At 42.3% G+C, this 25975-nt stretch overlaps 1 protein-coding gene across 7 annotated transcripts in view; it reads left to right on the top strand.

The window, feature by feature from the left end:
• Window positions 1-25975, top strand: part of KCNMB2 (potassium calcium-activated channel subfamily M regulatory beta subunit 2) — a 155138-nt gene that overhangs the window by 92044 nt on the left and 37119 nt on the right. The window contains exon 1 of one of the 7 annotated variants that reach the window (XM_067536437.1): window positions 1166-1296. The exons of 3 other annotated variants lie outside the window; for them this stretch is intronic. Coding sequence is in view for 2 of the 4 variants with exons in the window: in XM_067536442.1 (XP_067392543.1) it covers window positions 16577-16680 (104 nt within the window). In the remaining 2 variants the exon portion in view is untranslated. Of the gene's footprint in view, window positions 1-1165; window positions 1297-16383; window positions 16681-25975 lie in introns of those variants that run through there. 3 more of the 7 variants (XM_067536441.1, XM_067536442.1, XM_067536435.1) reach the window with 3 other exon arrangements.

Below are 25975 nucleotides of genomic sequence, written 5' to 3'. Positions count from 1 at the left end.
CAGCAATGCCCCTCTGCCATGTACATTGGCCAAACAGGACTGTCTCTACGCAAAAGAATAAATGGACACAAATAAGACATAAAAAATGATAACAGACATAAACCAGCTGGAGAGCGCTTCAATCTCCCATGACACTCTGTAGCTGACTTGAAAGTTGCCATACTTCTACAAAAAAACTTCAAAAACAGACTTCAGCGAGACACTGCAGAGCTGGAACTCATCTGCAAACTTGACACAATCAGACTGGGTCTGAATAGGGAATTGGAATGGTTCTCATTACAAGACGTAATTGTCACTGTTCACACATTCTCACCTTCTAATCAACGGTTGTGAATAGGCCTCATCTACTCTAACTGAATGGACTTTGCTAACACCTACCATCCCCATTGTTCCTTACCCTTGGATGTATATATATATATCTCCTATCTGTGATTTCCATTTCATGCCTCTGACAAAGTGGGTTGCAGCCCATGAAAGCTTATACCTGCAGAAATTAAATGTGTTAGTCTTTAAAGTGCTACAGGACTCTCGTTGTTTTTGCTGTATACAGACTAACATGGCTACCCCTCTGGAACTTAAAGATTGTGAAGTGCTCAGATATGAGGTGATAGGGCCCATATAAGTATTTCAGCCACATCTCAGTAGGCACCAGAAAACAGACCCTTTGGTTTCAGATCCAACCTACAATCAAAATTCTATGCATACGTTTCAATAAAAGGGTTCAAAGCCAAATCTTTGTACCCCACCCCACCAAAATCTCAATTGGCTCCAAATCAGTGTTCTGACTTTGGCCTATATCTACCAATGAATGATTTAATAAAAAGGTGGACTGTCTTGGGCACTAAAACTTATTGAACAATTTAACAGCTGGACCATTTTGGCATCAATGCTAGTGTGAGTTTTCCAATAGATTTTCCTACATAAATGTTAGATCCTGTTTCGTTTATTCAAGTCTAGCTCTGCCTTACAGGCAGTAGCCTAGGGCAGCAAACTGTCAGAAGCAACAAATCATTCAGTGATTGTTTGGCCAGTGACTGCAGGTGTGTAAGCGGTGGATGTTTCTTTAAAACCGCTAGAGCAGGGCCCCTGTGTATTTCATCACCTGCATTACAATATCACCACAGCATGGCTGGCGTGCCAGGCAACCAACCACAAGAACCAATCATGGCCAGTTAAATCTCTGAAGTAGTTTGCAAGCGGTGTGCTGCTTCTCTGTACCCAGACTAAGCAGTTTGGCTCCTTAAGGAGTCTCAGTGAGCTCTACAGTATAACTAGCTTGAAGTTGCTTCATTTTAAGTAAGTCTCTCTCTGTCTCTCTCTTTCTCTCCAAACTACCTTATAAACCCTTAGCCTGCCTTTGTTCTCAAATCCTTGTACTCCAGCCAGCATGGGGAGAACCCTGTTTCATTAGACTTTGACAATACTTAAAGAGATTACTGAAATCTCTTAAACAAATTTCAGTCTAGTTTTAAGATTAAGTACTGCTGACTGAGATGTCCTTGTTGATTAAATCATTATGATCTAACCTCACAGCAGGGGACTGGGGACCAGAACTCCTTCGTTTTATTCTAACTCATTTGTGTGTGAGTTTGACCAAGTCACTCTAACTCCCTGTTTCTCCAGGAACTGAAATTAGAGGGGGGGGGGGGTTGAATTTACAGTGGGGCTGGAAAACCATTAAATTGGCAACACTAGTTGAACACTGGGTGGGGGGAGATGAAGGGAGTTCAAGGGGGATGTAGGAAATCCCTGCTAACTCCTTTCTGCCTCAGTTTACCTATCTGTCAGCACCAATGTAAAAAACTTTTCAGATCCTCAGATGAATATAATATAAGTGCAAAGTAGTGTTCAGGCTGTGTCCAACCTGTAGTTTTCTTTTACAAAAATGAAGACTTGCTTATTGCTTTTGCTTCCCATACTTGTATTTGATATTTCAGGTTCATTTAATATCTGCATGAGCGAGATTAACATAGGAGTTGGAATGGTCTTAAAAAAAAAAAACTGTCTTATCATGACTGGTTTCAACCGTATACAGGTTGGTGATTTTTGGCTCTGAGGCCCCTGGTACAGGGACTTGTGCATTTTAGCATACTCCAGGGTCCTGTTCTAGATGCAGTTTTCCTCACTGTTCTGCCGTCGGGTGATTTCCCTGCTAATGCAGTTAATACCCAGGTTTATATTTGTCTTATATAGGTTGGTATGGCTTTCTTTGTGCCTCTCTGATGTTTCAGAAATGATTAACCCTGGAATGGGCTGTGGTTTAACATTGGCTATATCACTTCAGGGTTCTTTAGAGATGTGAGAAAAGTGACAATTTTTTTGCAGTGTTTTATGTGAAATTTTTCATATGTTCTGGCCCAAGGTGTATCTCAAATTTTATTCTGGATGAAAATTCCACAGAACGGTCAGTTTTTCATCAAAAATATGCCAAATTCAATGTTCTCCCTTTCCCTTTAATTTTAACATGAACTGACTTCCCTCAAAATTTTCAAGCTTCTCCCATCTGCAGAGGACCATGTTCAAGTCCAGATGGAAATTTCATGGGTTTTTTTATGAAACTGGACCATTTTTTAAAATTCAAAATAAAAAAGACCACAGTTAGAGAGGATTTTGCATTTGTTTCACTTTTTCCTGTTTTGACCACCTTTAAGTTAGTGCAATTTGTTTGCCCCAGTTCTCAGTATCAAAGGCATGGTATTCAACTAGATTAGGGTCTGTTTGGTACCAATGTTAAGATTATGGTAGTAAACCTAAACTTTATTATAATGTCAAAAAATTGATGTTTATTCTTTTCTGTTCCTTCCATGCTCTCTTCATTATTGTTTCATTTCTGAGGCTGAAAGTACATCGGGAGGTAGGGCGACTTAAACCCTGTATTTTCTAGCTCCAGCTTCCCCTGCAGCTGCCTGCTTCCATCCCCGCACAGTGCTGTATTTCTGTGAGCTAATTTAAAGAGATAATCCTTTCTAAGCCGATTTATTACTTCAATCAAAATACGAATATGCTTTATTTTGAATCAGAAATGAATATTTAGCTCTTTGGGGCAGGAACTTGGTCGTCCTACATGTCTGTAAAGCACTTAGCACACTGGCATTATAGGAGTAAATAATTTAAAATAGCTAAGTTCTTAGGAACCCATTTCATTAATGTTTTTTGCAAAGTACAGCCCAGTGCAATAATATGAATGTCTCAGTTTGATATGAGGCAGAACAGGCCAGTGGTTAGGGACCTAGCCTAGGAGTGGAGAAACTTGGGTTCTTGTCCCTGCTCGGACACAGATTTTCTGTATGACCTTGGGCAAGTCACTTAGCCTCTTTCCCTCTCTGTGTGCCCTAGTTCCCCATCTATAAAATGAGGTTAATAGCACTTTCCTATTTCACAGGGGTATTGTAAGGGTAAATTCCTTAAAGACTGTGATGTCCTTAGATATTATGGTGATGGGAGCCATATAAGTACCATAGGTATGTTTCAAAGAATGTATCAATGGATATTTAGTAATTCACTTCTGAATAACAACTTACAATTATATAGAGCTTTCTGAAGCAGTCCCTTAAAGTGTGCACCAAATTTGAGTACACACAGCCTGTGTTTGCATCTCCAAATAGGAGCTATGCACTGGAACCAGCACCAATTTCAGTGGAGCTGGGCCCATTTACACTTGCTGAAGATCTGACCCATTGTTCCCAGTTTCTCATCGAGCATGGCTACTTGCTAATTTATGGGCATACAAATACAGACAAACAGATAGAGTTGCATTAATCTCAGAGTCCTGTTTAGGTTTCTCCGTTGAACAATTGGCTCAATAGATACAGAAGTCATTTCACCCATGCAGCAGTGAGATGTAGCCCATCGTGTGGGCTAGAACAAAGCCACAGCGTAGCAGCGCACAGTAACGCTATATACAGGGCTGTGTAAATCTGGCCCTAGGCACAGCATCTTCAGTGCCCCCCGCCTACCTACAGCTGACCTTCATGTTTTCTGCATAGAGGGGCACAGGGGACAGAGGGGCTGGCCGGGCCAGCTCCGTGTAGGGGGTGGGGCTAGGATGACCAGCTCAGCCAGCTCCAGGTGAGAGGAATATGCCTCACCCCTGGGCTCCAGCTTCCAGCCTGGCCAGAGGGCGGAGTCTGAGGGGGAAGAGAGAAGGAGGAGCAGGGGGTGGGCCAGAGTTCTGGCACTTGTGGGGGCCCCTGAGCCTGGGCCCCATTCCCCCATACGGTGATCCATCACTGTTTAGGTGCCCCTAAAACGCCGGTGCCTGTAGACACATGCCTATTGTGGCTAATTGGAAATCCAGCCCTGACTATATAGCAGTTCAAGACAAAGTGAAGATGAATTTTGTATCTAGTTGAAAGCAAACAGGTAAGAGGGTTTAAGACAAAAATCCTTAGAGAAAATAACAAATTCCCTTAAAGAGTAATTTAACAGAATAGTAATGCTCTAATACCATTTCTGCAAATCTAATACCATTTCTGCAAAAGCAGAATACTTCAATCACGGACACACTCTTTTGGGGCCCAGTCCAACACCTATGAAGTCAATGGAAAAAGACTCCCACAGCTTCAATGGCAGTTGCCTCAAGCCCTTGAAGTTTTTGATTTGTCAGTTGCTTTTATAGTAACATTATTGTTTTCACAAAATATGCCACTGTAACTTGTCATGGTGATTAAGCTAATTTGTTAATTTCCAGAACAATACAGTTTCCTAAAATGTACAGCATTTCAGCTCTTAAAAGCAGAGGGTTGAATGCATTGCTGTATTCGTGTCAGAGTCATTATGTTCTGCAATATATTAAACCATAATCGATTTGGCCAAAAAATGTGCTGCAAGTCTGTAGAAAGAAAGAAAATTTCATGCATGCTTAAGGTATATGTGATTGACATACAATACAGTACACTATGATGAGCTATTCAGGAACCCCAGTCCCATTATTTCGGGGATCCCTGAACAGTAACACTGTAGACCTGCAGTCTGTCTTAAACTAATTTCTCTCAGTCACTGTATTTCTCATTTCACTAATGGCTAGTTCATTGTACTCAATCTACTTGTTCATTGCACACACCTGTTGGGAATGATCAGCTTCATTACACGTGGCTCTGACATTCCAGTGCCATAATCCACATGGAAATAAGTTGGCTTCCATGCATATGGAATAGGCTAAACTCAGTGCGTATCAGTTGCCCCTTGTGAAAAAACATTATAAGCCATCTCCATTTATCATTCTGTGAGTCTCCTAGCAGAGTCTCAGTCAAGCGTACCATTAACTCTTTCACTTCCTATTTCTTATAAAGCCACAGGTAATCGTAATCTTTTTATTTTGCTGAGCTATTATTTCGCTATGTTCCTGGTGGTCTAGCACTGAGATTTCATGGTACCAAATTCTTCACATAGTCCAAAATTGGGTTGGAAGAAGTCAGAGCAAAGGGGGCTTTCACTGAACAGGCTGAAAGAAACTGTCTTGTCTAAAATGAAATCTTTGGTTTTAATTCGGTGTCAGTTTAGAAGATGGCTTGTTTTACTGCAAGCAGAATACGGAAGATCCTGATTTTGCCACCTGTAATTCTCTTGAGTAGTTCATTCTGTGGGAGCACCAGTGGCACAGATCATGGCCCAAATTACGCATCCGTGCACAGTCATAGGAGGAATTAAGCTTTCCCAAACACATACCTCTATGCAGCATCTGGAGACCCTGGGGCCAAGAGTACAGGAAGAAGAAACTGCATACCTCCTACCCCCCTCCACTACATAAGATGGCAGGGACGGGCAAGAAGTAGGCAGAGCCTTGATTCCACCCACAATGTGCCAGTCAGCACATTTCTGGTAAGGAATAATTTTACATTGCTACCCCCTGGATCACATGGGTGAGCAAAGAAGGAATTGTTCCAAGAAGCCCCTTTCCTTCCCTGTGCTGCTCCTGAGGCAGTGTCTTTATGCACTAAACCTTACAGAACAGATTGTATAGGGGGTACTCAAGGTGGAAGATACATTTCAGTGAGGATAAGAGTGGCAGAATCAGCTAAGAATCCCTACAAGATTTCCCCATTCGTCTAGGATCAGTCCCCAGAATCATTCCTCTCCCTATCACAGCAGGAATACTGGCTGATCTTCCAAAAACCCTTGCTTTGGAAGGACCCACTATTAACATAACTCATTGTCAACTTCTGGAAAGCCTTTCTTTGTTAAACCAAAAACCTCCTGCCTACCTCTGAATCATGTGTTTCTGCATTGAAAAGGGAAATCAGAAGATTGCCAACAACCAGATCTGCACTCCCCACTTCCCAAAAAAAGGGCTGAAACTCATTTACTTTTAAGCAGGATTAAAGTCATTTTATAGATCATACATTTTCATTGGCCTCCTATATTAATAAATTAGTTACACAAGCTTTCAAATCAAAAGCAAGCCTTCTTCAGAAGCTTGGAGTCCAGAAGTCATTCATCTATTGATACAGATAACCACCCCAGAGAGATAGCAGAATCAGTGCAAAGACCCAGGAGAAGATTAAATAAAAACAACAACAATAATAAAATAGGCCTGGGAATCGAAATGTGCAATAGCTGTTAATGTGCATCTTCAAAAAGGGAATTTTGAGAAAGAGAATACCAGAGACACATTGATGATTCAGAGAGGGGAGAATAAGGAAAAGGCAAGTTTCATCCATCTCACAGGAGCCAGGTGAGAGCGGTAGAAATGGAAGAAAAAACATGAGGCTTTTTTTTTTTAAAAGAATTGTTCCCTAAAGCATTTTAGAACAAAACCATGGGCATGAGAAACTCTCTGGGACCTGGGCATGGCTACAGAAAAGAAGCCAGTTAGAAAACACACAGGATCAGCATGTATCAATTTTCCATAGTTAGACAATCTAACCCTGCTCCCCCTCATGTCAATGAGAGTTTTAACATGATCATAAATAGGAACTGGTTTGGGGGCCCCATGGTGAAATTCACCACTGTGAAGAGGGCCACAACAAGGTCTAGGATCACTTAAGTCCCACTCAAGCTCTGTGGAAAGGGCTTAAGTGACATACAGCTTCTGTGCAGGCCCTAGGCACAGGCGTGAATTTCACCCAATAGGAGAAGAATCCTAACTGCTGCTGAATGGAACTCAGTGGTTTTGTCTCACACAGGCTCATACAATCCTTTTTTGGCTTTGGTTCAGGCATAACCTAGTTCTTAGGGTTTGCACCTCATTTTTTATTATTATTATTATTTTATTATTATGTATTTGAATTGCAGTAGCACTTAGAGGCTCGACCACGTGTAGAGCGGGTGGCCATCCCTCCCTGTCAGTTTCAGAGGGAGGCCACACCCACTCCCTACCCTGCTCCGGCAGGGATTGGCCCAGCCCAGGGCAGGGAAACAGTCTCGGGGTCAGGCAGAGCAACCCAAAGGCAATAACCCGAGCCCCAAGGCAGGGCAGCCAACAGCTCAGCTCTCTGGGGTGGTCAGGGAAGGGGGAGGGGATGCAGGACCACCCAACTCCACTGTGTCCCAGCCCAAGTCCCTAGCCGTGGCAGAGGGGTATGCCACGGAGTTAGCAGGGTTCCAACCGCAACACGCTGATTCATTGTCCAGTCCCCTAGTCCCTGGACCGGGTGTCCCCTCCCCTGGGCTACTTCCTGCCCCCTTTCCCTTGGGTACCTGGTGTGCCACAGGCCAGTCGACCTCATCAGGGTAGACGCCCAGGGGCAGGTTGCAGAACCCCTCGATATTGTCGGGGGTTGTAGGTCAAGCAGCTCATCGGGGAGGTTGGTGTAGGGCAATTCCTCCAGGTCCGGTCCCGTCAGGGCCCTCGCCTCGTCATCAGCCTCTGGCAACTCCTCCAAGGGCAACTCCTCCAAGTCTGGCCACTTTATGACCACCTCTTCCCCCTCCGTGTCCGGCAACTCCTCCAGGACGTGGCCCATCTGGATCCAGCAGGGGGTTTGGCTCCGGGGGTTCCTGTGGGCCCCAGGCTGCCCGCCACTCATTCTCCAGCACCCAGACCCAGGCTCTGGTTCGCGTACAAGGTCCCGGTCTGCTCGCCCGAGTACCAGGCTGCAGGAAGCTCTGGAGAGCAGGGAGAGACATCCTTGCCCTCCAGGAGCTGGCCACCAACTGAGCTCTTGGGCCTTCCTTTTATACTTCCCGTTCCGTCCCATCGCTTCCGGTCGGGTGGACAGGCAGTCTCTGTCTCCATCCCTGCAGGCTTGGCCTGGTCCTCGCTGTCAGTTTCAGAGGGAGGCCACCCCCACTCGCTACAACCACAAATCAGGGTCCTAGAATGCCAGGAGCTGTACACACACAATGAAAAGACTGTCCCTGCCCCAAAGAGCATACAGTTCTATTAGTTTCACTTTGAGTTTTATCTTCAAATCCAAAATATCAGGCTAGACTTAGACCGGGTGTTACCTATTGACTTCAGTGACTGTATCTTATTACACTGGGTCTACATTTGTCCCTCAAAGCAAAATTCAACCAAAAACGTCACATTTTGCTTGGTTTCAGATGAAAACTAGAGCTACGTAAAATCATGAGGGAATTTTCACACAACTTTCCACAAGATTCATTTTGTCTAGTTTTGTGCCCCTAGGAATGCTGAAATTTTGCAAAAGATACTATGAAAATTACATGTCAGAGAAATATTCAAAAGTATTAGTTTCACGTATTCCTGTAGTGCACTAGTTTAGGTTGAAAATGTTTCACATTGTAAAGTTTTAGACTGAAAGAGTGGGTCCTGTCTTTCAACAGAAAATGTCACAAAAAATTTGCAAGCAACAGAACCAAGTGTGAATTTGTCATAATATGTGAAAATACTCCTGGAAGCCTTAATCCGGTAAAGCATTTAAGCACAGGCTTAACTTTAGTGCTACTCTCATGAGCAACTGACTTCAACAGGACCACTCATATGCTTTAAGTTAAGCATGGGCCGTAAGTGATTTGCTGCATCTGGGCTATAAACTGGTACAACTCAGCATAAAAACCAAACATGGTCACAATCTGCAGGATTTTTTCCATTAAGATTAATCTTTACAAGAAATCAAATGATCATAATAATAAATATTACCTAGCTAGTGTTTTTCAACAGTAGATCTCAAAGCACTTTATAAAGCATCCTCATTTCTGAGATTAAAAAACTGAGGACCAAAGAGGTGAAGTGACTTGCCCAAGATCACTTCAGGCAGGCTGTTGGCCTGGGCAACTGGGCATACAGCTTTGGTCTCCTGAATCCCTGGCCAATTTACTGTCTGCTAGGGCATGCTTCCTCTTTAGAAAGAGAGTCTCAGTTTGACATTTTACAGCGTGATCTCTGAGTATAGAATTCAGCCTTCCAACAGCAGAGGCCTCCCTTCCCTGTGGTCTCTCACATCTGCTCTTCCAGACTTTCTCCATAGCGCCTGTTCAAGGGTGCTGAGCTATTATTAACTGCTGGTCACTGAGGGGCATGTCATAATGCTTTCACAGTTCAAATTTCTTGCAAATGTTTCACATATGGACACAATGCAAAGCCACCAATTTTTGCATGGTTTCCACTCAGACATAAATTGTCCCAGGCTCCAATTCTGTTGAGACTTGGCCCAGGTTTCCCAATGTTGTTGAATCTGGACCGATTTTCTGTTTGTAACCAAAGTTTTGCATAGCTCTATGATCCTGTCATCTGGTGGCAGCACAATGTGCTGCCACAGAAGGGAAAGCCAGGTCCCTTGCTCCCAGGCGCTAGAATCTGAAAGAAGATTGTGTGGTTTCTTTCAGGGAGGCAAAGAGCTGCTCATGTTTCCTATTACTGCCTACATCTGGTGGAGGCAAAGAGTAGTACTGATGGATTCTAAAAGAAGTCGTATTCAGTCGTACTCCACCTAAAGGAGAATCGCAGCAATGTACAGCATTTGTAGATAAGGGAGAAAGTGGCAATGAACTACATGGCTCTGAGGAGAGAGAGCTGAAAGAGAAAGGGTGGTCAGTTATGGAGTCTTAATGTAGCCAGATCCATCCCTGCTTCTATGCACATTGATTTTTGCATTTAAGAAATGTAAATCCCTGTATAACCGCCAAATATCAGCAGCAGTTTTAAAGACCTTGGGACAGTTGGTCAGCTGGTGTAAATCCAAATAACACCATTGAAATCAGCAGAGTTACACCATCTAATCCCCAGCTGAAGATTTGGGTCAAGTGGTCTAGTGAAAAATATTGGCAGAAGTGATCAGTATGGCGAGGGGAGGGAAAGAAAGCAGTAGACAGGCAGGAAAGGAGAGGAAGATGAGTTAGAGGCGGAGGAGACAGAGAGCCAAATCACAAACTGGTGTAACTCAGCATTGCTCCATTAAAGCAGAAATATACAATTAATTTGAGACTAAATGATATTTGAATACAGTATTGAAGTTCGTGGAGCTGATTTGCCCCAGAGTGTGCAAAGGAGAGAGGTAAAATTTTAAGGAGCATTTAGATTGAAAACCAAAATTCTCCCTTGCGTTAAACAGAAATCTGGATTCAGCCAGTGGATTCAGTGCAATATCACCTCAACCTTTCTATTCTAGGCAACAGTTGATGAATGTAACATAAAAAGGTATTAATAAACATCTGCCCAGCTCTTAAATTAATAGGGGGGAAATTCATGGTGGTTTTAACGTTCATATTTTCTAATTATGGCAGATGCTTTTATTTATACGCATAATGGGGGGAATGAAAATCGTCTGTGACACCATGTCAATATATTCAATAAAATCCAATCATTTAATGGCATTACACTGGGCTAAGGAATCACATCAACAAAAAGCACCAAATTCCTTAGTAAGGGCAATTCAGCTGCTGCTACGTACTTCATGTAATAAAATGATTAAGATAAATAATTTTACAATAAGTCACTGGGAAAATAAAGCACCCCCCTCTTTGATATATCAGAGCGCTTCTCATATACTCACTGAAAGCCTGATTGTGCCAGCCCAACCTTCCTCACCTTGGGTGAAATTTGTCGCTGTGTAGAGTGTCAACACAGGCCCTATGCAGCACTGAAGGCCACAAAATAGGACTTATGTGGGACTTCAATGCTGCATAGACCCTGTGTTAACCCTCCACACGGGTGATTTCACACATTGAACAGTACCATGTGTCATTGCTTTTAAGGTGCTATGCAAATGATGAAATTAGCCCCTGTGTAGAAAGACAGCATGAGACCTGTATGCCATGTAAGTGCTTCTTTCCAAAGGGTCTGAGAGAGATTTAAGTTGTCCCTGCTCTTAGTCAGTTTGGGTGAAATTTGCCCTTGTGCAGAGGTCTTGCCTATGCTAGAAAGTTGCACTGTTTTAATTATACTAGTATACTCCCTACTGTGGACACAGTTATATCTCTATACATGTACATCATATTGGTAAAGCTATTCCCACACTAGAAGGGGAATAAGTTACACCAGTATAAGGCACTAGTATAAGGGTAAAACTGTGTCTGCAATAAGGGTTACACAGGATAACTATCTTGGTAAGAATTCACACCCATAATTGACATAGTTATACTGGTTTAAAAATTGATGTGCAGAGCCTAAAGCAGGAAGACTCAGGCCCATAACCCTTCATGTGGCCATTTAGTATTCACGCTAACGTTCTGCCATTTCAGAACACTTTGTATCCATGCACCGAAGTATCTGGGGTAATAAAATACGCCTAAGCTGAGACTGACTGTACTTTCGCTGTCGTTAGCTGGGGCAAAACCAGCTAATGTCGTAAGCTCTGCCTCATGAAGGTTCCTTAGCTTTACTCCTACCTACAGCTGTAAACTATTGTGAGCAGGTCCATGGGAATAATATGATCTTTTGCCAGAGAGATAAATCAAACAAAATTTCAAACCTTTGCTATGTTTACTCCTCCTAAGAGAGGGGGAAATGCCCATAAAACTCCCATGAAAGCAGACAGGTCATTAGCAGCTTGTTGGCTAAACTCTGAAGCCAACAATTATTTTGCCACTACTCGATAGTGCCAGTGGAGTTATTAAGAACTGCTGGGATTTAAACATGCATGGGAATAACTGTATCTCTTTTAAAAGGCCTTTAAAATACAACTCATAAACCCTCTGGATTAAAGGAAAAGATCAGAAATTTTATAATAGAGAAATTTCTCTGATGCTCTCTCTACTTCCCTGAAAAATAGGTTTCATAATCCAGCCAGATCCTGCAATGCTATTGCTTTGAATATATGTAGTTAGTAAAGCAAGTAATCGCTACTTTTTGTATTAAGATCCTGTGCAATAAACAGAATCCAGCTCAGAGCTATGCATCCGTATGATGCTGCATAAATAGTCATAATAATTCAGCTGTTTAAATCAGAGCTATAGTGTCTCACATGCAAATAAGCAAAGCTGAAATTGACAGATGTGTAAAGTGTGATGACATTTAGTTTAGCTGTTTTAAGTCTGATCTAATGCCCACTGGATTGAATGGGATCTTTTTATTGACTTCAATGGGCTTTGGATCAAGTCTTTAAATACCACTTTTCACTGTGATCTTGTTAGATCTTCCGAACTAAGAAGGTTTGGGCCTCGTCAGTATTTTTTCTTGGGGGGAAGGCAGGGGGGAACCTCAGAACATAGTGAAAATATAGAAGCTACAAGAAGTAATACTGGTATCACAGTGGCTGACACTCTCCTCTAAGTCTTTGCTGAATCACTGCCTTAGCAGGGTTCTAAGGGGTATGGTGCTACTGTAGGTGCCATCTTGCAGATGAAATATAAATATCTAGGGTCCTAATTACTCATGATCCCGTGTTATTTTCCATAAGAATAGACTTGTTAGCCCCAGTCTCCTGGCCAAATTGCACCTCTTCTTTTAATTGCATTTCACATTTCTCATCTTTGACCCCTGTGGCATGATTCCTTTGTCTCTGCTACAATAGGGGTTGTGTTCTATTCCTGAGGGACCTCATTTCAAAAAGCTGGTGAAACTATTCCTCTGTGCAGGTGAACATAATGGGCCAATTTCATACTCCAGGATCCACATGGAATGGATGGAGCCTCTGGGCATGGACCTCCTCCTTCCTGTTAAGGAAGGATAGTCACCTCTGAGATGGGGCTGGAGAGAGGTAAAATAACTTGCCAAGGGTCACACAACAGATCAATGGTAGAGCCAGGAATAGAACCCAGGTCTGCTGACTACTATGCATTGGATCACACTGCCTCTAATAATATTGTTTATTCCTTAGTCCTTTATGACTGAGACTACTGCAAACCCCCTGAGATAGAAGAGCATGTTCCATCACCCAGTGGTGATTCTTCCATCAGTTCAGGTGTGGCATTAACAAGCTTCAAAGGAAATGCTGTCTGCTTCCTGTCCAGTGGAAGCGTTGTGGTTATAGTAGTGCCGGGAGGTAAAGGGGTTTTCCAGGACAGACAGAAAATTCTTAGTGGTATGGAGAAAAGCTAACGAGCTGGGCAGATCATTTCCATTCTTCTGCAGCTTTTTAACTTCCAGATTAAATAAACTTTTCTTTTCACAACATCAAAAAAGAGGTAATAAAATATTGTCAAACCTATTTGGTAGCAAGCCACAGACCCCCGCTGCAAACACAGAACTTTGCAATAGCAAACTAGCTTGACAGAACAGTGCTCTCTGATAGCTGCAATATTCAAATAGCAACTTTTTCCAATAGTTGTAACATTGTAGATAGCAAACCACTGTTGAAAGCAGAATATTCTGATAGCAAAGTGCTTCAGCCCGCAAAAAACAAAAAAACAAAAAAAAAGAAAAGGAAAAAACTTCTCTGGGACACAGTGCAAAAGGTTGATTTTTCATTTACTTACATATCCGGTACTCACAGAGCTACTGGTGATAAATTTTAAACATCTGGCTCAGGCAGTTGACTGGAAAAGCAATAAAATGCTCAGATTTGACTGAATGTGGGACTTCAATTTCCATTGTGGCAAGAGGTATAAGTAAAATACAAATGATAGGAAGAAACAATGTGCCTCTATTGATCAAGTGCTCCAGAATGATATGGAATGATAGCCTTTATGGAGATTGGTTGGAAATGCTATTTTTAGCTTCTGTAGCTCCTTCCATTATGTGAAGGTCAAAATTCAGCATGGGCTTGCTGTAGCCATTGAAGTCAATTCTGGTATTAAATGTTAAAATGGTTGGAAGAAAGAGCATTTCCTTCCACATTGTGCCAATCTTGAGGTCTGCTTTTAGAATCTTTCTCCAGATCAGTTTCAGATTTTAGGAACTTTTCTCAATTTAATGAATGGAAGTTTAAAAAAAAAAAAAAAACCCCACACAGTAGTAATCTGAATGCAAAAAAATCTCTTTAAAAAAAAAGTAAAAATGAGTATTTTGATCTTTTATTCTATATAGGTTCTTACACCACACACATCACCATAATATCTGGAAGTCTTCCAGTAGTGTATTAAGCAATGTGACTTCACATTTCTCCCATATTGTTTGTTCTCTCATCCTCTCCACCCCTCCACCACCAGCCCCCAGGGTAGAAGCATATGCAGTGGAACGTCTTGGTTTGGTAGGCTTAGGTTTTTTATGAGTTTATACAAGAGAAGGCAAGGTCAAAGAAATGTACTTTGCACGTAGAGCGAAAGGTGATGAGGTTTGTGGCAGTCCTTAGTTCATGAGGGAGTTCATTGCACAGTCTCAGACTGGCCCCTGAGAAAGTTCTGTCTTCCACACAGATTACTTTTACTCTTACTGTAAACCATTCCATTGGGCCAAAAGAGCGTACTTGTTGGCCATGGTCTTCATCACGGCACCTTAGGCTATCTTCATATCCTGGGCCCAGGCCATGGAGCACTTTGAAGACAAAGACAGAGACCTTGAACTTGATTTGAAATTGTATGAGAAGCCAGTGTACAGAGTGGAGGACAGGACTGATGCGTTCATTCATGGTAGTCTGTCTTGCTGAGGAGATACTTTGAACACCCACTTATTAAGATGTAGGCTAACACCTTTAGATCCTTTGAGTTGGTAGAGCTGTATCCTGAGAGGAGCCCTGAATACAACAGCACCAGCATAAATGATCTAAAAGAAGTTAGCTGTTGTCTTATCTAGCATTAAGAAGGCTTTTCAATCATGTTAAGCTAACTCAATTGAGTGAGCGCAATTGAAGAAAAGGCCCATTTTGCCTATCAAATTAGGGCCTTAAGAAGAACAACATTTCGTGGCAAAATCTACCTTGTCCTTCTATTTGGTTTTTGGTGGGGAAAATGGTGATATGTCCCAGGGGCAGTTTTTCAATGAGAGAAAACTGTAATGTGTGTATCCTGGTGGAGGTAACCTTCAAGGTCAGCATCACTTGGGTTTGATCTGAATGTTCTGTGTATCATTGCCAACAGTACACTGGAGAGGCATGGGAAAGGAAGGAAGGTTGCATACAGAGATCAGAAAGGTAAAAAATGAAAAAGAGACTGTTACACTTCCCTAAAATATACAGCAGGCAAAATTAACTCATTTTTCTCTGCTTCTGAATGTCCATCTCCTCATTTAATCTACAATTAATTTATTATTACTGTTGAAGCTTTTTGTTGTTGGAGAGAATGATGGATGAGAGCCTGCCAGGGGGAATATTAGGAGTGTGCAGAAAAAAATTAAAAGATTAAAAAGGGAAAGGAAGTGCAGGATTTGTCAGAGGAAGGTTCTCTGAACGAGTTCCAGTTGGAACTCAAGGGCAGGACCAGGCTCTTGCCGTACTGCATGTTCTGATGCAGTACGTGCATGTTTTAGCAGCTCTGAGTTGGTTATAATTTCCCACATAATATTTGACAGGTTTGAATGGTGAACTTCTCCCTTAATCCTGATAGTTCCTCAGTCTGAAGGTCCATGAAATATTCAAAGCAGTAGACACATACACAAGAAACATTGCTTCAAATGCTGTCTGAGTCAGTGGGAATAATGAGCACAATAAAGCCCTTCAAACACATGAAGGCATCAGTGATGTAATCCTCAGTCTAGAATAAAGCCATCAGAATACTGAGATAATCAAGTACAATGAGAGGACAGATGGCTCTCCGACTGGGAAGTGCCCCATAAAATAAGCAGTAAAGGGATATTTATCTGTGTGTCATTCCTTAATCATAAGTAATCTTTGCCTATAGCAGATTAACTAGCTGCCTGCTTTGTGAGTTCCCCATAGTTCTCCAACATTCAGCACCCAAGAGGAAAGAATGGCAAATGCAGGCTCCACTGTTGCTGGCAAATAAAGCATTGCAGCTTTCATAATCTTGCATATGTGGGAAGGATGGACAAAGCTTGTCCCATGTTTGACCAGGAAAGGGTTAAATTTCTATTCCAGATCAAAAAGTTAACAGGTGTCTTTCCTCATCAGAAACATTGCATGGGAACTAATGTGAGAGGGAGTTAACTAGGCATAGCTGGTGATGATTCCTCTTCAGGAAGAGGTGTTGGACTCATTGGCTGCAGAAGTTGAATTGAAAGGGAAGTGTCTGTGTCCTGATGCAAGAGAACATTTTGGGCCTAGCTGCAGTAAGCTAGCCTGAGTTTCCTTTAAATACCAGGTGGCAGGAACCCTTATTTCCTTGCTTTGTATGGACTGTGACTGTTTGACTTTCATTTGACTTTGGACATGGTATTTGTTTAACTTGTTGCTCAGAGCTGATGAAGAGAGCTGCCCAGAGGCAGCCACTTGCAGTGCACAACAAGTTTTACAGGTCCCACAAAACCCAGGAACTATGCTGTATCTTCTTGAGTGCCAACTCCTGGTAACTTATCTAATAATTACATATATACAGATATAAAGCATAATACTTGTAGCAGCTGATCAATTCCCATTGCAGGATCTCTATACATTAAAGACAGGTGGGGGGGCTGGAGCCCCAGAGTTTGGATGGGGTGTGTTGGATCTTGGATTTAGGTTTGTTATGTTACAAAGATACAGGACAGTTTAAGGCTGTATCTAGGTCTGAGTTTCCTCAAATCCTGGTCATGTTGGGATTTGGGATTTTGGTTTTGCCTATTGTAGAGATAAAGGCCAGATGTGAAGTTGGGTGTTAGAGGGTTCTCAAACTTTTTTTGCTGGGATGCTTTTTGAAAATATCTCAGGCTGTGATAACACCCCCCATGCCATGCCATGCCATCCCATCCTTACCAGCATGCACAGGGGCTGACAGCTCGTGACCCCACCATAATAACCTTGTGACCCCCTGGGGGGTCACAGCCCCCAGTTTCTATATATGCTAGAGCCTGCAGAGTGTGATGGCCCTTTAAGGAGAGGCACAACCCAGAACACCGGTTCTGAGGCCTGGCTCTCTCTAAGGCCTGGTTTCTAAGCACTGTAATCTCCAGTGGGGTCATGTGACTGATCATATGACTAGGCTAAGAGCAATGCCTGCTTGTAGAAGAGGCAGCAGGGAATAAAAGGCATGTCTTGCTTGTTGGTCTTAAAGAGCAGGGAGCCTGTCCACTGGGTGACCTGAAAGGGAAATGCTGTGGCTATTGGGTTTCTGTAAGAAAAGTATTGGGAAGGGAACCTGAGTGGGGTATGGCTTGGGACTGCCAGGAATTATTGTAGACCCTTGCAGCCCAGAGAGGTAAACAGCCTGTTCACAAACCCTGGTGGGAGGGTGAATGAGGGGTGGAAGGACTGTAGCAAACTCCACTTTAAGGGCAGGTCTATATGCAGTTTCTGGTAAGAGGGCTGTGGAAGCCTGGGGCCAAAGCGTAGATTGGAGAGAATTTCCCGGGTACATGATGGAATTGAGCTGCTATATTTACAGAGCAGATCTCAGGAGGGGAGATTCTGTTTAGGAAGGCTAGTTGTGTGGAATGTGAATCCCCTGCTTCTGGGATATCTGAGACAGAGGCATGCATTTGATGAGAAACCAGATTAATGTATCCTGTAACAAACCTGACCCAAAACTCTAGATCCAGCCTCAAGCACACACACAGTTATTTCATATTATGCTTAGATCATGTGGCTGTAATGGCAGTTCTGGTGGTGATTTTCAGGTAACCAATCACCACAAATATGTCCATTGGACAGCTACTTATTCAGTAAAATATTTTGCCCCATTTTATACCAGGACATAGCCAGCTGGCAAACTTTTCCTTTCGGATTTGCCTCTCTTCAGAGAGGAAAGGAATTCACTTGTCCACACTAAACAAGGGCACAATATAGAATCTTGGTATAGTCCCAAATACAGGCTGCACTACACACGAATGGGAAGCAGTGTGACCTAGTGGATAGAGCACTGAATCGGTATTTGGAAGACCTCGGCCACTGGCCTGCTGGGTGACCTTGGGCAAGTCATTTCCCTGGTCTGTGCCTCTGTTTCGCTATCAGTGAAATGGGGTAAATGATACTGACCTCTTTTGTAAAGCACTTTGGGATCTACAAATGAAAAGATCTAGGTAAGAGCCAGGTGTTATTAATGTATTGTTGTGGTGGGCCAAATGCTGTGGTACTGTATAACCTGTGCAAGTTTCTTGATGTTAGGGGTAGTGTTGCACAGAAGGAATTTTGATGGGACTTAGGAGATCTGGGTTTCCCACTGACTTCCTGTGTAATCATGGACAATCATACTAATCTTTCTATGCCTCAGTTCCCCATCTGTTAAATGGGAATAATGAGGTACTCAAATACTATAAACAAATGAAGCAATACAGATCTAAATGTTCACCACTGCATAATCCTGCTCCTCCAACCCCCATCCCCAAACAAGCTGATGTGAAAGTGGCTAGGCAAGGTCATTAGGAACATGTCACAGATTCATTAACAAGGTACAGTTTTTCTTAATTCTTCACTGAGCAGCTGTCTCATGCATAGTTCCTTAGCCCTGGTATCACCATTTTGCAGCATTGTGTTGGCAAAACCAACAACTCAAATTGCTTTCCAAGGTACACCTGATTAAGGCACACTCACCATGCCACTGATATTGGAGAGTGTCTGGTATTGTACACCTGTCATTCCACTGAGTTCCTAGCCAGCAGCTAAAGATTAATGGCTTTGTACCGGTCCAGGTGTTGTCCAGGCATGTACTATATGGTGGCAATTTAGATTTCTATCACTTTGGCGCTGCCTAATTCAGACAGGGCAGAGCTGATAGGTTGTTTCATGTTTGCAGCTCTCACAAAACAGGATGGGCCATAAAAAAAAAAGTTCAAACTAATGCAACCTTTGTGTGTCATGGTCAGTCTCAGTGTATCAAGTTATCAGATTAAAGCAGGGTGCATGCAACAAGGGCATAGCCTCCGCTCTTATTGTATGAATTACATTTCCCCCATTGTCAAGAGTGATAAACACAGAAAGACAGGAAGGAAGAGCCAGGTCATTCAGTGATCATGTCACACAGCTTCTTCTCACACTCAGTACAGCAAGGGGATTCTAGAGATGCACGTTTATAGTGTGGCAGTTCCCAACACACCAGTCAGAGGCAGGGCTCCAGCTGCCTTCTAATTGATGAGGTCTGTAGACTTAGACCCCTCAGCAAGAATCCCTTTTGAGTCTAAGGTCTGAGCCCTGGGTGATATTGTGGTCAGCTGTAACTCTTTCACTTCAGACAATTGCTCTTTGGGTAATATTATTCACCTTGGGATCTCTTTCTCTCCTTCATGGAAAGGCAATTTCTGCTGGGTGTTTTGCACTTGAACTTCAGTATCTAGACATGTGTCTTCCATGAGCTATTGGAAAATAATCTCCTAAAAATGAAATAGGTGTTGCATGTCCAGTCTTGCATCCAGAGCATCATGAAGAGTTTCTACAGCAACCCGTTTTGCTGCCACAGGTTCCTTAAGGCATTCTTGCCTAGCACTATTTGAAAGGAGAACATTCAGTTTGCCCTGAGGGAAATGAAGCATGAAAGTCCTGTAATCACTGACTGAAGTTTTGCCTCCAATTCCCCATCTGCTGTGTTGAATGTTAACTTCTAATATCCACACTTTAGCTTAAATGATAAATAAGGGCTCCAATTCAAATGCACAAAATATTAGTCAGTCAGATCCTTGGTCGGTGCCAGGCCTCAGTCTGAAAGTTTTGGCTCAGGCATTGTTTCAGGACAGCGAAAAGACAGAAGAAAATCACATTGTCACATTTTGCTGATTTAGGAGAAATGCTAGCACAGAACTGGACTAAATCATGGGTCAAAACCTGAACCATCTATCTCTAGTCCCTGTTTTGTTTGGGGGCTGGAATCCAATGGGAGCTGGCTAGGAATCATCTCCTGTTTTAATTTTACAAAACCCAAGCCACCCCCTTGTTTTGCCCATCTCCACCAGATTCTGCAAAGTTCCTCCTTGATATTCATATCTAGAAACAGCAATAAATAGCACAGAAGGCAAAAAATTAAGCTGGAAAGAGTATTAATAGTGTAGTGCATGGCTTTAACTAGTGTCCATGCAACTCATGAAGGTTTGAAATGTCCGTTTACCTCAGTTAGATCAAGGCTGAACTCTTAGATTCTTATCCAGCAGTTCTCAATGTGGCTGGGGGTATGCAAAGGTCTTCCAGGGGGTACATCAACTCATCTAGATATTTGCCTAGTTTTACAACAGGCTACCTAAAAAGCACTAGTGAAATCAGTACAAACTAAAATTTCATATAGACAATTAATGACTTGTTTACACTGCTCTACTATGCACCGAAATGTAAGTACAATATCTATATTTCAGTTGATTTATGATATGGTAAAAATGAGAAAGTAAGCAATTTTTCCATAATAGTGTGCTGTGATTCTTGTATTTTATATCTGATTTTGTAAGCAAGTAGTTTTTAAGTGAGGTGAAACTTGGTGGTACGCAAGACAAATCAAACTCCTGAAAGGGGTACAGTAGCCTGGATAGGTTGAGAGCCACTATTCTAATCCAAGGAATCATGATTAGGGAAAAAATCTACCTCCTTACTTTAAAAAAAACAAAAACAAAAACAAATCACTATCCGACAGTAATAGTACTGCAGTACTTTCTGTTAAACTACACTTGTTGTAATTAATATAGATTACAGCCATATGAGAAATGGAAGCAGCTCTGCCAGATGCTTGCATTGTTGGCATTTGTGTACTGGGATATATAATGTGAAACTATTATGCTTTTACTGTACCTGTACATTTCTGAGAACCCTGCTAAGACAGCAAGCATTTTTGTTCTCATTGCTGCTGACACCTGGTATAGAAGGGAGATACCCATTGTGTTCACGCAAGGAGACTTGACTTTTGTTCTTTCTTGTTACTGGCTTTTCTGAATCTATGCTAAAATTGGTTTTAGACTAAAAGTCTGTTATGAAAACATAATGTAACCAAGTTTGGCTCACCAGCCAATAGACAGCTCCATTTGGTGAATTATGAAACAGTTTTTTCAGGGTACTATAATTTGACCCAAACATTCACATTCTCTAAAAACTGCAATAAATAAATATGAAAAAATATCTCAGGTGCCTTTTGAGGGCTGCTTTTTAAGCGATAAGACTGTGTTTTGTGAAGTTGACCGAGCAGCTGGTGAATTTCAAATAGTGTTGTATGTGGACAAGATGTAGACTGGAATGATAAGGTGCCATGCCTGACAAGTGCTCCACTGCAAAATGTACTGTGTTATAACATGGCAAAGAGGAAAGATGGTCTTGAGATTATAGCAGTGGACTGGGACTTGGGAGATTTAGGTTCAGTTTCTGCCTCTGCTACAGACTTCCTATGTGACCTTGGACAGCTCACTTTGTCTCTCTGTGCCTCCATTCCCAATCTGTAAGGTTGGATGATAATGTTTCCTTTTTCTTACCTTTTTATCTGTCTAGTGTATTCAGATTTTAAGTTCTCCGGAGCAGATACTGTCTCCTAGTAGTTTTGCAAGCACATCTGGGACTGAATTATGAGATCTTTACTATAACGATGGACTTTATGGGCTGCAGCCCAATTCTGTAACATGATTATAACACACATTGGCCCCCTATTTGTACTGTTCATAGCTTGTGTTTGCGTACATCCCCCCTGAATGCAGAATTGTATCATTCTGTGGCAGGGACAAAGAGGAGACTGGTTGCTGATGGAATTGTGACAGCCACTGAGCACACAAAAAAAGATTCCTTATGCATAGTTCCTTTTATCTGAGGATCTCAGAGCATTTTCCAAACATCAGTTAATTGTTCCTCACAATAGCCAAGTGTGTTGAGAAAATGGTACATATTCAATTTTACAGATGAGGAAGCTGAATATAAGAACATCAGAATGGCCATAGTTGGTCATACCAGTGTTCCAGCTAGTCCAATATCCTGTCTTCTGACGGTGGCCAATGTGAGGTGCTTCAGAGGGAATGAACAAAACAAGTAATCATCGAGTGATACATCCCCTGTCGTCCACGCCCGGCTTCTGGCAATCAGAGACTAGGCACCTCCAGAGCATGGGGTTGCATCCCTGACAATTTTGGCTAATAGTCATTGATTGGACCTGTCCTCCATGAACTTATCTAGTTCTTTTTTTAACGCTGTTATAGCTTTGGACTTACAACATCCCGAGGCAATGAGTTCCACAGGTTGACTTGTGTTGTGTGAAGAAGTACTTCATATTGTATGTTTTAAACTTGCTGCTTATTAATTTCATTGGGTGACCCCTGGTGCTTGTGTTATGTGAAGGAGTAAATAACACTCCCCTATTCATTTTCTCCACACCAGTCACAATTTTTTAGACCTCTATCATATCATATCCAAGCTGAAAAGTCATAGTCTTTTTAATCTTTCCTCATATGGAAGCTGTTCCATACCCCTAATCATTTTTGTTGCCCTTGTTTGTATCTTTTCCCATTCTAATATATCTTTTTTAGATGGTGTGACCAGAACTGCACACTGTATTCAAGGTGTGGTCATACCATGTATTTATATAATGCCATTATAATATTTTCTGTTTTATAATCTATCCCTTTCCTAATGCTTCCTAACATTGGTAGCTTTTTTGACTGCTGCTGCACATTGAGTGGATGTTTTCAGAAAACTGTCCACAATGACTCCAAGACCTCTTTCTTGAGTGGTACCAGCTAATTTAGACCCTATCATTTTTTATGTATAGTTGGTATTATGTTTTCCAATGTGCATTATTTTGCATTTATCAATATTGAATTTCATCTGCCATTTTTTTTGTCCAGTCACCCAGTTTTGTGAGGATAATGATACTGACCTCCATTGTAAAGAGCTTTGAGATCACCCAATGAAGATCGCTATGGAAGAGCTATTTATTATTATTTTATGTATAACTGTATCCCAAAAAAATCAACAGATATCTGGCACTATAAGTGTTTGGTCAGCTATGTATTTCTAGCTCCTCATGCAATTTACTGAGCTACTAAAACTGTGAACTGCTGTATTTCTCTGAACAGAAATGAAAACCAACAACAACAAAATTAAGAGTTTTAAAAAGGCAGGCCTGAGGCAACCTAGACTGGTATTTACTTTTTAATTCCATCTCCTTTAGTGTCCATGATAAATGGTATGACAAAAGGAACCTAACTGAATTAGAGTTTCAGTATTGCCCACGTAGACTGTAGTTCTTTCCATTCATAAACACACATTTGGGCTGTAATTGCCTGGTTGCTTATCTGCACGTTTCTTTAAAGCTAATCCAAATGCCAAACTCAAAAATAAATAATTCCAGAATGTTCAATTTCCCATTGCACAGTAGTTTTAGCATCGCCTGTGCCTTTGCTTTGCTCCAGCTGCTGTTCTCTGTGACACAGGGACTGAAACAGAGGAGATAAGCGATGACTGACCCCCTGAAGGAATTAGATGGGTGCAGTGGGAGAAGGAGCCGCTTCTGCCATATCTGCCCCTTCTGTTTGCTCTTTTCCTTTGGGGGTTGTTTTGCTGCTGTTTATCTCCTTCTTTCCCCTCTGTTCCTTCTTTGTCATTTCCACGGGGGTGATGGGGACTCTATTTTTCTATAAAATCCTCTCCCTTACATATACCACACCACAAATTCTCCTCATGAGCTCCCCACCCACAAACACAGCCACCATCAGTTTTTCAGTCTTAGCTTTCCCGGAGTGACACGTCCTGTTGGGTGACATTTCCAACCCAGGTATTTCTCAGTTAATGCAAATCTCCATTCTGTTTCCACAAGGCCCAAGCAAGTATATATGCTTAGAAATGGTGTAACTAAGAGCTACAGAAATGCACAGGGCCAAAATCTGCTCCTACTGAAGTCACTGGCAGAACTCTCACTGACTTCGTGAGGGCCAGGATTTGGCACACAGTCCTTTTAACTTTATCATGGGTCTCAAAGCAGCGATGAGCTCTCCTGCCATTCTCTGATTTGGCTAAACAGCATTCCCCATAGCTCTCCCTACCCCTTGGCTGGTATTGTCAGCAACCCCTTGGCTTCCACCATGTTTCAATCTATTTTAACCCCTACACCTAGTCCTAGGGAAATTATGCCATTATTTCTACCTTCTCAATAAGAGTGCTGGCTTCCCAGAGAGGCAGGATGGCCCAGTGGCTAGACCATTGGCCTACAACTTGGGAGAACTGTGTTCAAGTCCCAGATCTGCCACCGACTTCCTGTGTGACCTTGGGCAAGTCATATAGCCTCTCTGTGCCTCAGTTCCCCATCTGTAAAAGGGGTATATTAGCACTTCCTTATCTTACTGCACTGTTGTGAGGATAAATTCATGAAAGATTGAATGGCTCAGATACTTACACTCATGAAGGCCATAGATAGATCCAACTGCACATTCCTGCATATAGTAAAGAGCTAATCATTTATAAGGGGAAACAGAATCTCCCTTTAGCATATCACTTCAGAGTTGACCATTATGCAGTAATGACAAAAGAGCTCAGCTCCAGTGTAGGCACCTGAATAAGGGGCGGATTTTCAACAGTGTTCAGCACCCAGCAGCTCCTGTCGTGACACTCGTGAACCTATGTTCACAAGTCATTGGATCCCAGCGTGCCCCCAATTCTTTTGAGAATCAGGTGCCTTAAAAAAAGGAGCTGAGCTCTTCTGAAAATCTGACCAATTGTATGCCCAGGAATGCAAGGCTAGTGGAGAAGATTTTTTGGCATTGAAAAGTAGGATGAAGACTGCTTCCAGCATAGAGCTTGAGCTGGAAACAACCACCAGTCTATGTTGTGGTTTAAGATGGAAGTGGAGGGCTAATGCCAGAGAAAACCACAGTTTTTATTTTGTATGTCCCGTGTCCCCTCTTTTCCATGCCACCCTGTTTATAGGTGACAATGCTGGTCATGCAGGTAAGATTCAAATGGGGACTGTGTGATTCAAACAGTTAAATGTGAACTTCCACCATTGTTGCCTTCAACATCCTTCCTCCTTAATGTAGTGTTCTGGGGTCTCTATCAGGCTAGATTTCAAACCTTAAACTCCTCCGCTCAAGTCCCAATGGGGTTCTGTGTGCTTCGAAGACAGTGGAGACTCATGCCTTCCAGCCTTTTGCTGGTGCTACTGCTGGACATACAAAACAAAGCTGGACCATTTTACATACAGTCTCTGCCCTCCCCGGCATCGTGGGAGCATTTGAAACGATGAATATAGTGCTTGTCCAACATGTCATTTCCTACGTAAATGCAAATTCATTTACAATTGACAAGGCACAGAAAGCTTAAAATTGTTTACTGAGTTTTGACAGGCAGAGGTGACAATTATTGTCGGCTGTTCCCCAGGGACAATGATCCCCATTGACTGCAGAGCGCCAAGAGATGCTATTGCCGCATGCTGGGACTGAAAACTCATCATCACCAGATGATGATGAGAATAAATAAGGTCGGCTCTTTAGTCATTCAGTCATCTCAAAATGCAGTACAAATAGACCTCACAAGTACAGAGAGGGAATAGCATCATCATTCTACTGAGGAGTAAACTGAGGCCTGGGGACATTCGATGACTGGCTAAAGGTCATTCAGCAAGTCAGTGGGTATGTCTATAGTGTAGTCATGAGGTGTGAACAGTGAGGAGTGAAGCTGTGGCAGAACATGATTCAGCACGGCCTAGCCCCATGAGTAATTACCCAGAGCCCCAGGCGGGCTTCTACAGACCAGACTGAAGCATGGGCTGCTGTATCTTTGCTGCTCCA

The sequence above is a fragment of the Emydura macquarii genome, unplaced genomic scaffold (assembly GCF_026122565.2).
Source record: "Emydura macquarii macquarii isolate MOO-44397 ecotype Brisbane River unplaced genomic scaffold, CSIRO-AGI_Emac_v2 contig_3603, whole genome shotgun sequence".
Lineage (NCBI taxonomy): Eukaryota > Metazoa > Chordata > Testudines > Chelidae > Emydura > Emydura macquarii.
Note: the sequence above shows the minus strand (reverse complement) of the source record. Positions and strands in the feature narration are given on the sequence as shown.